At 40.3% G+C, this 13,655-nt stretch overlaps 1 protein-coding gene across 1 annotated transcript in view; it reads right to left on the bottom strand.

The window, feature by feature from the left end:
* LOC138947541 (transient receptor potential cation channel subfamily M member-like 2) overlaps window positions 1-13,655 on the bottom strand; it is a 102,899-nt gene that overhangs the window by 53,652 nt on the left and 35,592 nt on the right. Inside the window, exons 14-17 of the mRNA XM_070319032.1 lie at window positions 6,768-6,854; window positions 2,152-2,239; window positions 1,203-1,318; window positions 231-331 (exon numbers count right to left, since the gene is read on the bottom strand). Of these exons, the coding sequence (XP_070175133.1) occupies window positions 231-331; window positions 1,203-1,318; window positions 2,152-2,239; window positions 6,768-6,854 (392 nt within the window). The remainder of the gene's footprint in view (window positions 1-230; window positions 332-1,202; window positions 1,319-2,151; window positions 2,240-6,767; window positions 6,855-13,655) is intronic.

The raw sequence follows: 13,655 nt of genomic DNA, 5'->3' as shown, positions 1-13,655 counted from the left end.
AAGACCAAGTGCGCATGGAAAAGATCCTGTAATTCATGTCAGAGTTTGGTGGGTTATAGAAACACAAAAATACCCAGCATGCTCCCTCGAAGGCTGCTTAAATGGCGGGATAAAACGGTCATACACATAAAAGCCGTGGGAGTTTCAGCCCATGAACGAAACAAAAAAATTTGGAAATCAGTCTCATGAAAAGAAAATGTGTCAAAAAGTGATGTAAAATTGTTACTGACTCGGCGTTTTTCTGCAGTCTCTGCACCATGTCGGAATCGTCAGTGTCGCGTCGCATGGCTTTCAGCAAGCTGTTGGCCACCAAGGCTGCGGCTGTTGACTCCTGTACACACACAATTCATACAGATGATAATTTAAAGCTTACATAATACAGAATAAACAAAACAAAGAAGGGTAGGTTATTAGAACGTTTAATTTATGACTTAAAAAAAAATGTTACATTTACAGTACGTCGAACCATGCAGTGGTATGCAGACAAACACTTATGACACAGATAATAAACTTATTTGAAAATTGTCTATGAAACTCCTTTGCATGGTGCTGACGATTGTTTTGGGTTTTTGGCTCACGAAGTGTAGCCTATGCGATCGTAACTTTGTCTGTCTGTGCGTTTGTGCGTGCGTGTGTGTGTGCGTGTGTGTGTATGTCTGTGGTAGAAACTTTAACATTTCCGAGTCTATGTGTGAGTGGTTATCCAAGACTATGGATAAAGCTCGCATAAGATTACGTCACGGTCAAAAGTGTTTGACGTCAATTAATGCATCATGACGGCATGCCTCCCTGTAGTCTTTCTCTCTCGCGTGGTGTGTGTGGTCTCGGTCATTGTTATTTTGAGCGGGCCGAGACTATTTGGCAGTCGTGTCCCTGTAAGTAGGCTACATGCAGACAGACAGATCTAGATCTAGTGTCTCTCTTTCTTGCACAGTGTCACCTAAGCTTACTGTGTGTGTGGGTGTGTATGTGTGACGGAGTGATTGAGTTTGTGTTACTGTTTGTCTATTTCTTACGTGAGCCTTGAAGGCTTCGCCTCTTGTTTACATTAAATTTTGCAAAATTGCCTCCCCAAGATTGCCTGGTACACACATACTTTTTTGATCTGCACATAGTTTTCATTTTTATTTGACTGAAGACTGAGGCCTGCAGGAGAACAACACTAAATATTCATCTGTGTTGTATAGAATATAAGCCCTTACATTTCCCTCCCTCCAGAAGAGCTTGGCCAGGTCTTGTTGGTTCATCAGCACAGCCCACAGAAACAGGTCCTGGGCGGGACGCGGAAGTTTTATGTCTCCATCCTTCAACGCCTCATCTGCTGACAAAACGTTGTGATCATATGAAAACTGCATACAGTTTATAAAGAAAAAAAATTCTGAGAAAATCAGGCCTTAAAAAAGGAGGGAGTCTTAAAATGGAGGTAAATTTACAGAGGTTATGAACAGAAACCTGAGAAAACATGGTCTTTTAAATGGGGGGTCTTAAATGGGGGGTCATAAAAGGGGGTTTCCCCTGTAACAAGAGAATTTATTTGTGAGATATTTCAATTTGATGGGAAAAAGATGTGAAAAGGGCTGTGATAGTTTCCTTTTGACAGGACTAGTAAAGGACTGTGAATTACTTAGTATCCATGCAGTTGACCGAAAACGTAAGATCTGAGGTAGTTTCAATTTTGTTTGGGAGAGTGGCAGAGATATTTCTAGTGTGCAATCATTATGACATCTTTTTGCTGTCTAGAACAGTAAAATTCCCTTAAAACAAACTCACTTAAGGAAAACTAGTTACTTGAAAAAAAAAATGGTTAAGTTGTTTGGAATGAGTATTTTTTGTCTGTGGTCAAATTCAACTTTAACACAAAGTTGAAACTGATCCAGTGTACCAAAGAAACCCATCTGCATAGTAAAACTCACATAAAATAAACTCACTTAGTGAAAACTCTGTTTAAGACAAACTGGTTAAGCTGCATTATCCAGTGAATTAACTTTTTTTTTAGTTTTTAGTTCAATTTCATTCTATCCATAGAAAAGCGTCCATCATGAACCTCGGGGCTTAGCCAATGTGCGAGGGACTACAAAATTTTCCCAAAAGAGCATTTTTGAAAGTCCTTTTATAATTTTGTTAAAAGATACTTGTTGCTTTCAAACTCACTCTTTTCTGCAGCAGCAGCAGCAGGGGGGGAAGACAAGTGAGCGCTCAGGATGGCATCAGCATTCATCTCCCGTAATTTAGGCTTGTCCTGAAATGTACCGTAATATCATATATAAGGTTGACTAAGAGGGAGAGTGAGAGTAAGAGAGAGAGAGAGAATTGAATTGAACTTTATTTAACAAGGATTAAGATTTAAGGCTACGCCTTTTCTTACAATCTGTCCTTGAGAGAGAGAGAGAGAAAGAGAGAGAGAGAGAGAGAGAGAGAGAGAGAGAGAGAGAGAGAGAGAGAGAGAGAGAGAGAGAGAGAGAGAGAGAGAGAGAGAGAGAGAGAGAGAGAGAGAGAGAGAGATGGCATCAATGAATGCATGATACGTTGTAGACGAATGCATGTTTTTGATTAAAAGGCCCACAATGATGTGCTTGGCAAATTTAAAAAAAGAGAATAAAAAAGAAGACAAGAATTTGTTTATTATTTCTTGTGTCAAGATAAAGAGAAAGACAAACAGACAGACAGACAGGGAGAGGAAGAGAGAGACAGTTTGTTTATTATCAAGTTTAGACGAAATGTTTTTTTAATTTTTTTATTATTATGGTGAGCTTATATAGCGCGAACCACAATTAACTGTGCTCTCCGCGCTCTACATGCCGTGTGAAATGGAATTTTTTACAGACAGACAGACAAACAAACATTTTTTACACACAATATATAACGCATTCACATCGACCAGCAAACCTCAAGCCTGTTAGGCGAGCATTCACCTTTCACGGCCTTTATTCCAAGTCACACGGGTATTTGATGGACATTTTTATCTATGCCTATACAATTTTGCCAGGAAAGACCCTTTTGTCAATCGTGGGATCTTTAACGTGCACACCCCAATATAGTGTACACGAAGGGACCTCGGTTTTTCGTCTCATCCGAAAGACTAGCACTTGAACCCACCACCTAGGTTAGGAAAGGGGGGAGAAAATAGCGGCCTGACCCAGGGTCGAACACGCAACCTCTCGATTCCGAGCGCAAGTGCGTTACCACTCGGCCACCCAGTCCACATAGACGGGAAATCAAGACAAGGGTGGTGGTGTATGTTTGTCTGTCTGTGTCTTTGTGTGTGTGCAGAGCGATTCAGATAAAACTACTGGACCGATCTTCATGAAACTAGACTTAGAGAGTTCCTGAGAATGATCCCCAGAATGTTTTTGAATTTTGTTGGATAAATGACTTTGATGATGCCATATCCAGCTTTTTGTGAAAGTTTGAGGCGGCACTGTCACACCCTCATTTTCGATCAAATTGATTGACATTTTGGTCACGCAATCTTTGACGAAGTCCGAACTATAAAATAATGATTGCATTTCAGCTTGGAAGCTCAATAATCAATCAATGAGTTTGGTCATTAAAAATGGCAAAATTCTGATAAAAATTGAAATCTTAGTAATCGATCCAACAATGATTTCATCTTATTCTGTTACATTTCCTGATTCAAAACGCATATAGATATATGTTATGTTTAGATTAAAAACAAGCTTGGAAAAGTAAAAAGAGTAAAGAATAGCGCTCTTTCTTGAGTGTGAAGTGCAATTTACGCTACTGCGCTATACTGGCTTAATTGTCACTTTCTGTGAGAGAATGTGTTGGCGAGGCCGTGGGATATGTAATTGACAACGCTGTTGACTGTTGACTAAGTTAAATAAAAATGCAGTGCGTTCAATTTCAAGTTGGGGGAAAGCAATGGTTAAAAGTCTGTCAAGTGAATGACACTTAAAATGGTAAGAAGAATTTCCCCCGAAATCGGCATATGCTGCCTGAATGGCGCGGTAAAAACGGTCATACACGTAAAAATCCACTCGTGCTAAAAAAAAACCATGAGTGAACGTGGGAGTCTGAGCCCATGAACGAAGAAGAAGAAGAAATCTCTCCATGCACACAAAATTCCATCCAAATTATGCACATTACATGGGTGGGAGCCCAAAATGTTGCTGGGACTGAACATTTTGGAAGGCCGGGGTCCAGGGGCCGCGAAGGCTCCGGCGGGGTGCAGGGGCAGCGCCCTTGCTGGGGGGTCTAGTGAGCGCCCCCCAGCCGAAAGTGAATTTTAGCATTTTAGGGAGGGTTTAGGTGGCCTCTCCTGACTTTAAATTTTAGAACAAACTAGCTTTTTGGAGATGCTAAGGCCAAAAATAAAAAAAGGCTGTTTACGGTATCCCAACCGACCCTATTTTTTCGCGCGACCCTAGACTTTTTTGGGCATTTGGGGAAAAAAAAAAAAAAAATATCCCGACCTACCGACCCTATTTTTTTTGCCTATGTTACCGTAAAAAGACTTTTTTTTTGGTCTAGTATATATATATATACATCTTGTAACCTTGAAGGTTTTTGTAACTGACCAGCTGAAAATCAATTTTAGCATTTAAAAAGCAAAAATGTAGACGACCACCTTTAACACACAAAAAAGGTAAAAAGAGAAATTCAAGTTTTACGCCCTCACGGCAAAGCCATTAGGGGCATGTTCCCGGGTTATAACCCGACTTTAGATGAGATACACAGGTGTATGCGTGTTTAGGTGTTATCAGTCATCTGCACTTATGGCAGAATGACCGAGGTCTTTTACGTGCCACTGTGGTGACACCTGGGAGGGAGATGGATGGATACCGTCTCTGGGTCTGCACATAAGGTTGACCTGTGTCCATCCCGGCCCGGATTCGAACCAGCGACCTTTTGATCACAAGTCCAGTGCTCTACCACCTCCTGAGCTACCTGTGCCCCTCTAAGGTAAAAAAAAAATTAAAAAATTAAAAATAAAATTTGTTTTTTTGTTTTTTTACTTTTTAGGTAAAAACAAAAAAAATCTAAAATTTTTCCTGGGACGGAAATCCGTCAGGGACGGGAAATCCCACCCCTGACATTACCTGCAGGTAGTCAGTGGGATCAGCATCTTCTCTGCAGAGTTATTTGCTATCTACATGGCCTGCACACTGATAAACTATCTGCCAACCCAACCCCGCCCACCCCCCCCCCCCCCCCCCCCCTCTGGGGGTGGTCATCCTTACGGACTCAAAATCCTCGTTGCAAGCACTTGCATATGGCACCAAGAACAGAGGAGGGATGCAAACTGAAATTCATTTCTTAGCCCACCAAATTATGACAAAAGGAACAGACTTTTCCCTCATGTGGCTGCCATCCCACACAGGAATCCAGGGAAATGAAATGGCGGACAAAGCAGCAAAAGCAGCGCCTATGTCAACCATGCCAATGACAGACATTCGGCTCTCCTGCCAGGAAACCAAACTGCTGCTATAACCAAGCTAAAAAGAGAGTATAGAGAGCAGACTCTGTCACAAACATGTGAAGAGAGAGGATGGATACACCTCCCCTACAATAGGAAAGGGCACCACCTCCCACTCCCCCCGAGACCCATGAGCCTGTTGCGTCGCTTGCGCACGGACAGCAGCCGCATCTACTGGGACAAGTTAGTCTGTCAGTGTGGCAAGACTGACACCTCACACACGTGTTTGAAGGTTGTGACACTCTCAAGAAAGAGATGTCTAGGCTCATCCGCTACAGAAGGGAGAATGCCTTCAGTCTGGGAGACTTTCTCCGCCCACACCCATCACTCGGAGAGAAACCGATGATGGTCTTGGTCACCAATCTGTTCACCTCAACTGTTGCGAGCTGGTTCTAGTGTGCTTGCAGCAGACCCAGCACAGCACAGATCCACTTCTGGAATCTCAAGCTAAATGCGTCTCAAGACACACATTTTGTAGTCCTGGCATCCTGAAAGGCAGAGGCCCCAACCTACAGGTTTGCTTCCATACCAAAAACGCCTCCAGACACGGGAACTTGGGAGCAGAGGCAACAGCTCCGCTTGAACCTCAGAAACCAAATGTGCCTCCAGACACACAGATCCCTTAGACGGCCGAGATGGTGGCCTCTAAGGTTCTCTTGTACCAAACCGCCTCCTGACTCTGCATCAGATTGCTTGCGCTGGCCCACATTAAGTCACCACCGAGTGGTAGACACATACGACATTAAGGTAGCAATGACTGCCAGCTTCACGGTAATGCGTACCCCTAGCGCGGCTCTGCTTGGGTGGGAATGTTCTGAGCAAAACACTATGTGTTACTCCATACCCCCCGCCCTCCATGGAACTTCTTGACCCCAACATATTGGGTGGGGAGTTTGCCCAGTCGGTAGAGGTGCTGGCTTTAAAACCGGTTGTAATTATCAGCGTGGGTTCAACCCCCAAGTTCGGCGCGGGATGTGTGTCCCAAAGTCAACTTTGTGCAGACTCTCCTCGGTGTCCGAACACCCCCGTGTGCACGCATGCGCACGATAAAGATCCCAGGGTCACAGCGAAAGCCTCAGGCCTTGGAAACACGAATACATGCATGCAAAAATATGAAGCCCGGGTGTACGTTCGGCCAACAGCCAATAAAGTAACCATTTCAGCACTGACCCAAGACGACCCAACCCGGTCCCTAGCCCATTTCAGGTCTCCTCTAGCAGCCGGCTGTCTACATCCCCCCCTGCATTTTTATTTTTTATTTTCATACAAAGCCGGGTTTTCCTGTGTAACAATGCCCCTAATGGCTTTGCCGTGAGGGCGTAAAACTTACATTTTCTTGCAGGTAGTCAGGCTGAAAGTAGTCTCCGAGCAAATCTTGAAGCAGGAATCCCACATCCTCAAGGGAAAACCTCTGTCGCTGGAAAAAAAAAAAAATTACTTTTCTAATCTAAAGCACAAATGCCAAAATTTGCATGGACAAGAAAAAGGTGCTTCACTGAACAGAAAAAAAATTTAAATGGACAAGAAAAAGGTGCTTCACTGGACAGACACTAGCAAACCTTTTAAACAAGCAACAAAAACTTTGCATTTATGGCAATTAAACTGTCACAGTAAAAGCAAAAATTTTGCCCAGGCACACAGCAATACCAAAATGCTGTTATACTGTGGCAGTGAAGGGGTTAAGCTGGATTTTTATTCAGATGACACATTTGCTGTGACTAAAAGTACCACAAAGCTTCAAATGAAAGGATCAAAGTATGAAGACCTGCAAACAGTTAGTACAGGGTCTCACATCCATGAGAGGTGGCATATTAGGACAAATGTCCTGGACAATGCAAAAGTGATAGGACATTTGTCCTGAAAAAAAACCCACCAATAGGACTTTTTCTTAGTTATGTTGCTTTATCGGAAAACAACAACCGCGAAGGGAGACTGTCAACCGGCTGGGAGCATTCAGAGTTGCGACCCTTCGAAGCTCTTCTCTATAAAAAGCACATAAAACCTCCCCAAGTTTCGTCTGCTTGGAGAGACGCATAGCTTCGCAAAACATCGATAAAATAGCAAATTAAACTACTGCAAATTGGAAAGTACTGACTGGGTGGCCGAGTGGTAACGCACTTGCGCTCGGAATCGAGAGGTTGCGTGTTCGACCCTGGGTCAGGCCGCTATTTTCTCCCCCCTTTCCTAACCTAGGTGGTGGGTTCAAGTGCTAGTCTTTCAGATGAGACGAAAAACCGAGGTCCCTTCGTGTACACTACATTGGGGTGTGCACGTTAAAGATCCCACGATTGACAAAAGGGTCTTTCCTGGCAAAATTGTATAGGCATAGATAAAAATGTCCACCAAAATACCCGTGTGACTTGGAATAATAGGCCGTGAAAAGTAGGATATGCGCCGAAATGGCTGCGATCTGCTGGCCGATGTGAATGCGTGATGTATTGTGTACAAAAATTCCATCTCACACGGCATAAATAAATCCCTGCGCCTTGAATAAAAAATTGAAAAAATAAATAAATCCCTGCGCTTAGAACTGTACCCACGGAATACGCGCGATATAAGCCTCATATGGATTGATTGATTGATTGAATTAATGTCCGGATCAAATGAAAGCATAATCGGATAATGAACACTTAGTGACAAAAACAAAAGGACATATGTCCTCTTGCATGAACAATGTATAGGACATTTGGAAAAAATATCCATGTATGTCTGATGTCCGACGTGGATGTGAGCCCCTGTTAGTACATAAATTATGTGGTGAAAAGATGTCAGCAACTTAAATCAAATAATAGTCACACACATTCGGTCAAAACTCCATCTTGCTATGATCGAAAACTGTGAACCATAAGTCTAAATAAACTGATAAAAATATTGTTAAATATTTCAAAGAATCAAAACATGAAAGAAGAGATTTCATTACCATAAGAACTTATAAGGATTCCAATCAATATATTATAGGAACTTTTAATGGAAACTTATAAGGATTCCAATCAATATATTTTGGAACTTTTAATGGAAACTTATAAGGATTCCAATCAATATATTATAGGAACTTGTAATGAAAACTTATAAGGAGTCCAATCAATATTATAGGAACTTTTAATGCAAACTTATAAGGATTCCAATCAATATATTACAGGAACTTTTAATGGAAACTTATAAGGATTCCAATCAACATATTATAGGAACTTTTAATGGAAACTTATAAGGATTCCAATCAATATATTATAGGAACTTTTAATGGAAACTTATAAGGATTCCAATCAATATATTTTGGAACTTTTAATGGAAACTTATAAGGATTCCAATCAATATATTTTGGAACTTTTAATGGAAACTTATAAGGATTCCAATCAATATATTATAGGAACTTGTAATGAAAACTTATAAGGAGTCCAATCAATATTATAGGAACTTTTAATGCAAACTTATAAGGATTCCAATCAATATATTACAGGAACTTTTAATGGAAACTTATAAGGATTCCAATCAATATATTATAGGAACTTGTAATGAAAACTTATAAGGAGTCCAATCAATATTATAGGAACTTTTAATGCAAACTTATAAGGATTCCAATCAATATATTACAGGAACTTTTAATGGAAACTTATAAGGATTTTTTTCCCCATCACTATATTTTCCCTCCTATAATTTTAACATCATTTGCATTTAAAATCCTAACATGTCCTTTAATACCCTTTTATGGGCATAATCGTTTATATAAGGATTTGGTATAAGTTCTTGTAAGTTTCTTATAAGTTAATTTCGTAGGTGAATTGGTACAAACCAAAACATTTAGAAAAGTCCAACCTTTGCATTTGTAAAAACACATTACATTTTTAATAATCCTAAACTGTCACTGTCTGAAAGCAATCACCCAACACATGTTAAGATAAGGAGTTATAATCAAGCCTAATGATTATTCACTAATGGCTGCTCCGATTATACACACTAATTTAGGATTAAACAAAAATGCACAAGGGAGATGTGGGTCAGGGATTGGGCGGCTTGGGGGGGGGGGGGGGGGGGGGGGGGGGGGGGGCGGGAGGGAGGTGTGTGCGTGTGTGGGTTGGCATGCCAATCCCATCTCGTAAAAATTATCCAATTCATAAAGCAATGATACATTATTTAAGCAAATTAAAATAGCGATCAGACAGTACTAACTAATACTGATACTACGGCTGTTCCTAGCTTGTGATATAGTGTGAGTTAAAAAATAGCCTAGCAGAGGGAATAGTTTGGCTACGAACAGCTGCAGCCAGCACACTGTTAAACTCGCTTGCCTTTTATACCCAGCTGCTTCCGCGCTATACTGGGAGATTGGCCTGCAGCTGAAGTAGCAGAAATTAAGCACTGGGAACAGCCGTAATACAAGCATTGAATTTTCAAAACACAGACTGTAAGCTGAGTGCATCTCTGGATACAAACATTTTTCTTTCAGGTTGAGTACAAAAACACACATTTCTGGAGAGAAAAAAGTCAGCTACAAAGCAACGTTACTATCAATAATACTACACAACAGTTGAACCAACATTGTGTTGTTTTTAAATTACTTCAGATGTACAAATATCTGGCTCTAATAGATTCACACTACATACAGCACATGCATGCATGATTATGGTATTTAATATTGTAAGCATATTTCTACTGCTCCAGCAAAATCTACACATACATTATACCAGAAGTCAAGGGCCGAGGAAAATCAGAAAACAAACCACAAGATTAAGTCTAAACTAAACTGTTTTAGTGGAGTCAAATGTGTACACTTGATCACAAAATAACTGTTGTATATACCCCCCCCCCCCCCCCCCCCCCCCCCCCCCTTCTCTTAGCTTAATGGTGTTACAACCATTACGAAATGTGAATGAATAATAAAAAGTTATCCCAACAGTAAGGAAGGTTTTTTTCTTTTTTTTTCCTTTACATTTTTTTGGTAAAGTATACACATGTGACTCCATCTCTAACATAACTGCAGGTTGGGTAAGAAAGCTCCTGCTACATACCCAGGAATCGTGGTGTCTTCGTGACTATAAGAGAAAACAAATTCACAGGTATTTCATGCAATTCTGTAAAACTGGCGGGGCGGGAGGGGACGTGAGAAGAAAGCCTGGAATCTCAAAATAATCAAAGTCAAGGGAAAGAGGCAGCATGACACTGCGGATTGAAAAGAATTTTGTCTGGAGGAGGGAGGGAAAAACACAGGGGTTGTAAAAATGATCCACATACAAGTTAAACCTACTTCACTCCCAATAGGTCTCTCTCCTACGACCACTGATTTTTTTATGGGACTACCTTTATTTTTACCTTTTACCAAGTCAAAAAGGAAATTAAGCTTCCATGGAAAAAGCTTCTATCGGAAAAGTCACGCGTCCATGGAAAAACTTCAATGGGACAATTCCATGAAAAAAGATTCCATGGGATCATGTTAGTTTCAATGGGAAAAAATGTAATTGGGAACTGTTAAGCTTCAAACCGAAATTGCTTCAATGGAAAATTGCTACAATGGACTTATAGAAGCTTCCAAAGCTTTAATGGGAAATGCTCCCATGGGAAATTAATTAGAAGCTGAATGGGAAAATTGTTAATTGGGAAAAGCTTCAATGGGTAATTGCTTTAATAGGAAATTGCTTTAATGGGAAATAAAAAGCTTCAATGGAAAAGCTTCAATGGAAAATGCTTCCATGGAAAATTGAGCTTCAATGGGAAAAATTTGAATTGGGAAATAATAAGTTTCCATGGAAAATAGCTTCAATGGAAAAAGCTTCCACAAAAAATGTTGTTTCAATCAAAAACATTTTTATTGGGAAAAGCTTCAAATGCTTCAATGGGAAATGCTGTCATGGGAAAAAGCTTCCATTGGGAAAAGGTTCAATAGGAAATGCTTTCATGCGATTATAGCCACATGTGAGTGGATGGAGGGGTATATCTGGTTAATTCACGCGTGCGTGCATCTGCGCAGCCTAACTTTCAGCGTTTTGCCAGCGGTTATGCAATTTGTTATTCACACACAAAACCTAATGTGTGATCGCCATAGCTAGATGGGACAACAACTGAAATGTATCTGGACTAAACCGTGGCTGTTGAATCTTCATTCTCAGGGTCTGTTGTGTGGAATATCACTTTTAATGTACATGTGGTAATTCTAGCAAAGTCTCTGAAAAACCTGAGAAATCTTCTAGCATAACTATACATAGAGCAGTCTCTCTTGGCAATATATGACAACCCACACCCAAGCGCTGTGAATCATAAGTGAGCAAGTCGGCGTGATTATCAAGCAATGCAAGTTCAGGTCCACACACTCATGTTAAACAGGAGACCTATCATATTTTCCCTAGCAAAATTCAACTTTGAGAACTGAATATCTTAATTAGCTGTCTTTGTGGAAGTACGAAATTAGCAGTCCAACAGGAGACTTAGAGACAGTACCATGCACTGATGCAGTTCTGAACAATTTTTTTTACTTTTTTTTTTACAAATAACCTTACAACTGTCTTTTTTTTTAGAAGTCTACAACTTAACAGTTATATTACATCAGTCGTACTCCCTAAAACTGGCTTTCGAAATCTAAAATAAATTAAACATCAATGTTTCAAGCAATAATCATAACCAAAACTTAGGTCCTGGACCATGTCCATGATACTATTGATTGACATTCACCTGGTCTGAAATAAAGGTGACTTGCTTTCACACTTGTAAATAACAGGTTCATATTCAAGCGTCCATCTTTCACTAGCACAGCTAGGGTTGTGCTCGTACTTCAAAAAGCGTGATTTGGTTATAAAGTCTGAGCACTGGCAAATTATGTTTAGGCCAAAAAAAGAGAGGTCTGTTTACGGTAACATAGGCCAAAAAAATAGGGTCGGTAGGTCGGGATTTTTTTTTTCTTTTTTTTTCCCCCAAAAACCATATTTTTACGTTATTTTGCAAAAAAAAACAAAAGATTTTTTTTCTTTTTTTTTCCCCCAAATGCCAAAAAAAGTCTAGGGTCGCGCAAAAAAAATAGGGTCGGTCGGGTTACCGTAAACAGACTATTTTTTTTTTTGGCCATAATCATGTAATCAAATGTTGAAGCCTGTGGAAATACATACCTTTTTGAACTTTCCCTAGGTCAATAGAAAATTATGTTGGTGTACAGTGTATTTTCTTTTCTTGTACTTAATACTGTTTACAGTACAAAGGAATAAATGAAGACAGATTAACTCTAATTTTCGATGAAATTTCGGATTCTTCTGATGAGCTTGTAATTAACTGACAATTACATCTCTGCATTTGCTATTCTTCTTCTTGTCCATCACCTTCTCTGCACGCTTTTAATCCTGACTTCTTCCTCATCAAAATTTCATAATGATTCCAACGAACTGGAACTAAATTAACAGACTTTCTGACTACTGTGGTCATGAACAGCCAAAGAGGTTGAAGGGATGAACAACCAATAACCAAACTACAAACCCTTTACTTAAGCTGATGGGGTCTATGTTGACCAAAAGAGTGGGATTCCCTGTAGGTGGAGTTCCTGTAGGGGGATTCCCTGTATACAGGGAATACCACAGGGTCTAGGTCCTGTAGTGTTTCGCTGATATCGCTGAAAGTCACGTGATGCTTAGCGACATCGGTAGAATTTGATGTTTTTCAATCTTTTTTTATATTTCTTAGAAATTCGAGTATGGTTTGCAAGTTTTATTGAAAAACTCCACCCTGTGGGAATCCCTGTATACAGGGAATCCCCCTACAGGAACTCCACTTACAGGGAATCCCACTCTTTTGGTCGACATAGACCCCATCAGCTTTACTTAAATGGAGTTACATATCGATACAAGGTCAGCATTTGTACATCTGTACAGTATAAGACTGCAGCTGAACTCAATTACAGTGGTACCTGCGATGAAAGGACGCCCTTGGGACGAGCCAAAAGTGTCCCTTCATTGCAGGTGGCCTGTCATGACAGGTATATTTCGGTAGAGATAATAGAAAAAGGGACAACCAAAGGTGTCCTTTTAAGGGAGGTGTCTTCTCATTGGAGGGGCCACACATTGCAGCAGAACCCAATTAGTAAATTCATACAAAATCACACACAAAATAGTACAAGTAAATTCTCCCCAAACTTCAAACTGTGTACATAGTAATACTGAGTAACTTTAAACAATTCTATAGAATGGGGAAAAAAAGAACAACACACAATACGGCCATGCTTTCGCGTCAATAAAATATACTTTCA

This window comes from Littorina saxatilis, linkage group LG14 (genome assembly GCF_037325665.1).
Source record: "Littorina saxatilis isolate snail1 linkage group LG14, US_GU_Lsax_2.0, whole genome shotgun sequence".
Classification (NCBI taxonomy): domain Eukaryota; kingdom Metazoa; phylum Mollusca; class Gastropoda; order Littorinimorpha; family Littorinidae; genus Littorina; species Littorina saxatilis.
The sequence above is the reverse complement of the archived record's forward strand: the minus strand, read 5'-3'. Positions and strand labels throughout refer to the sequence as shown.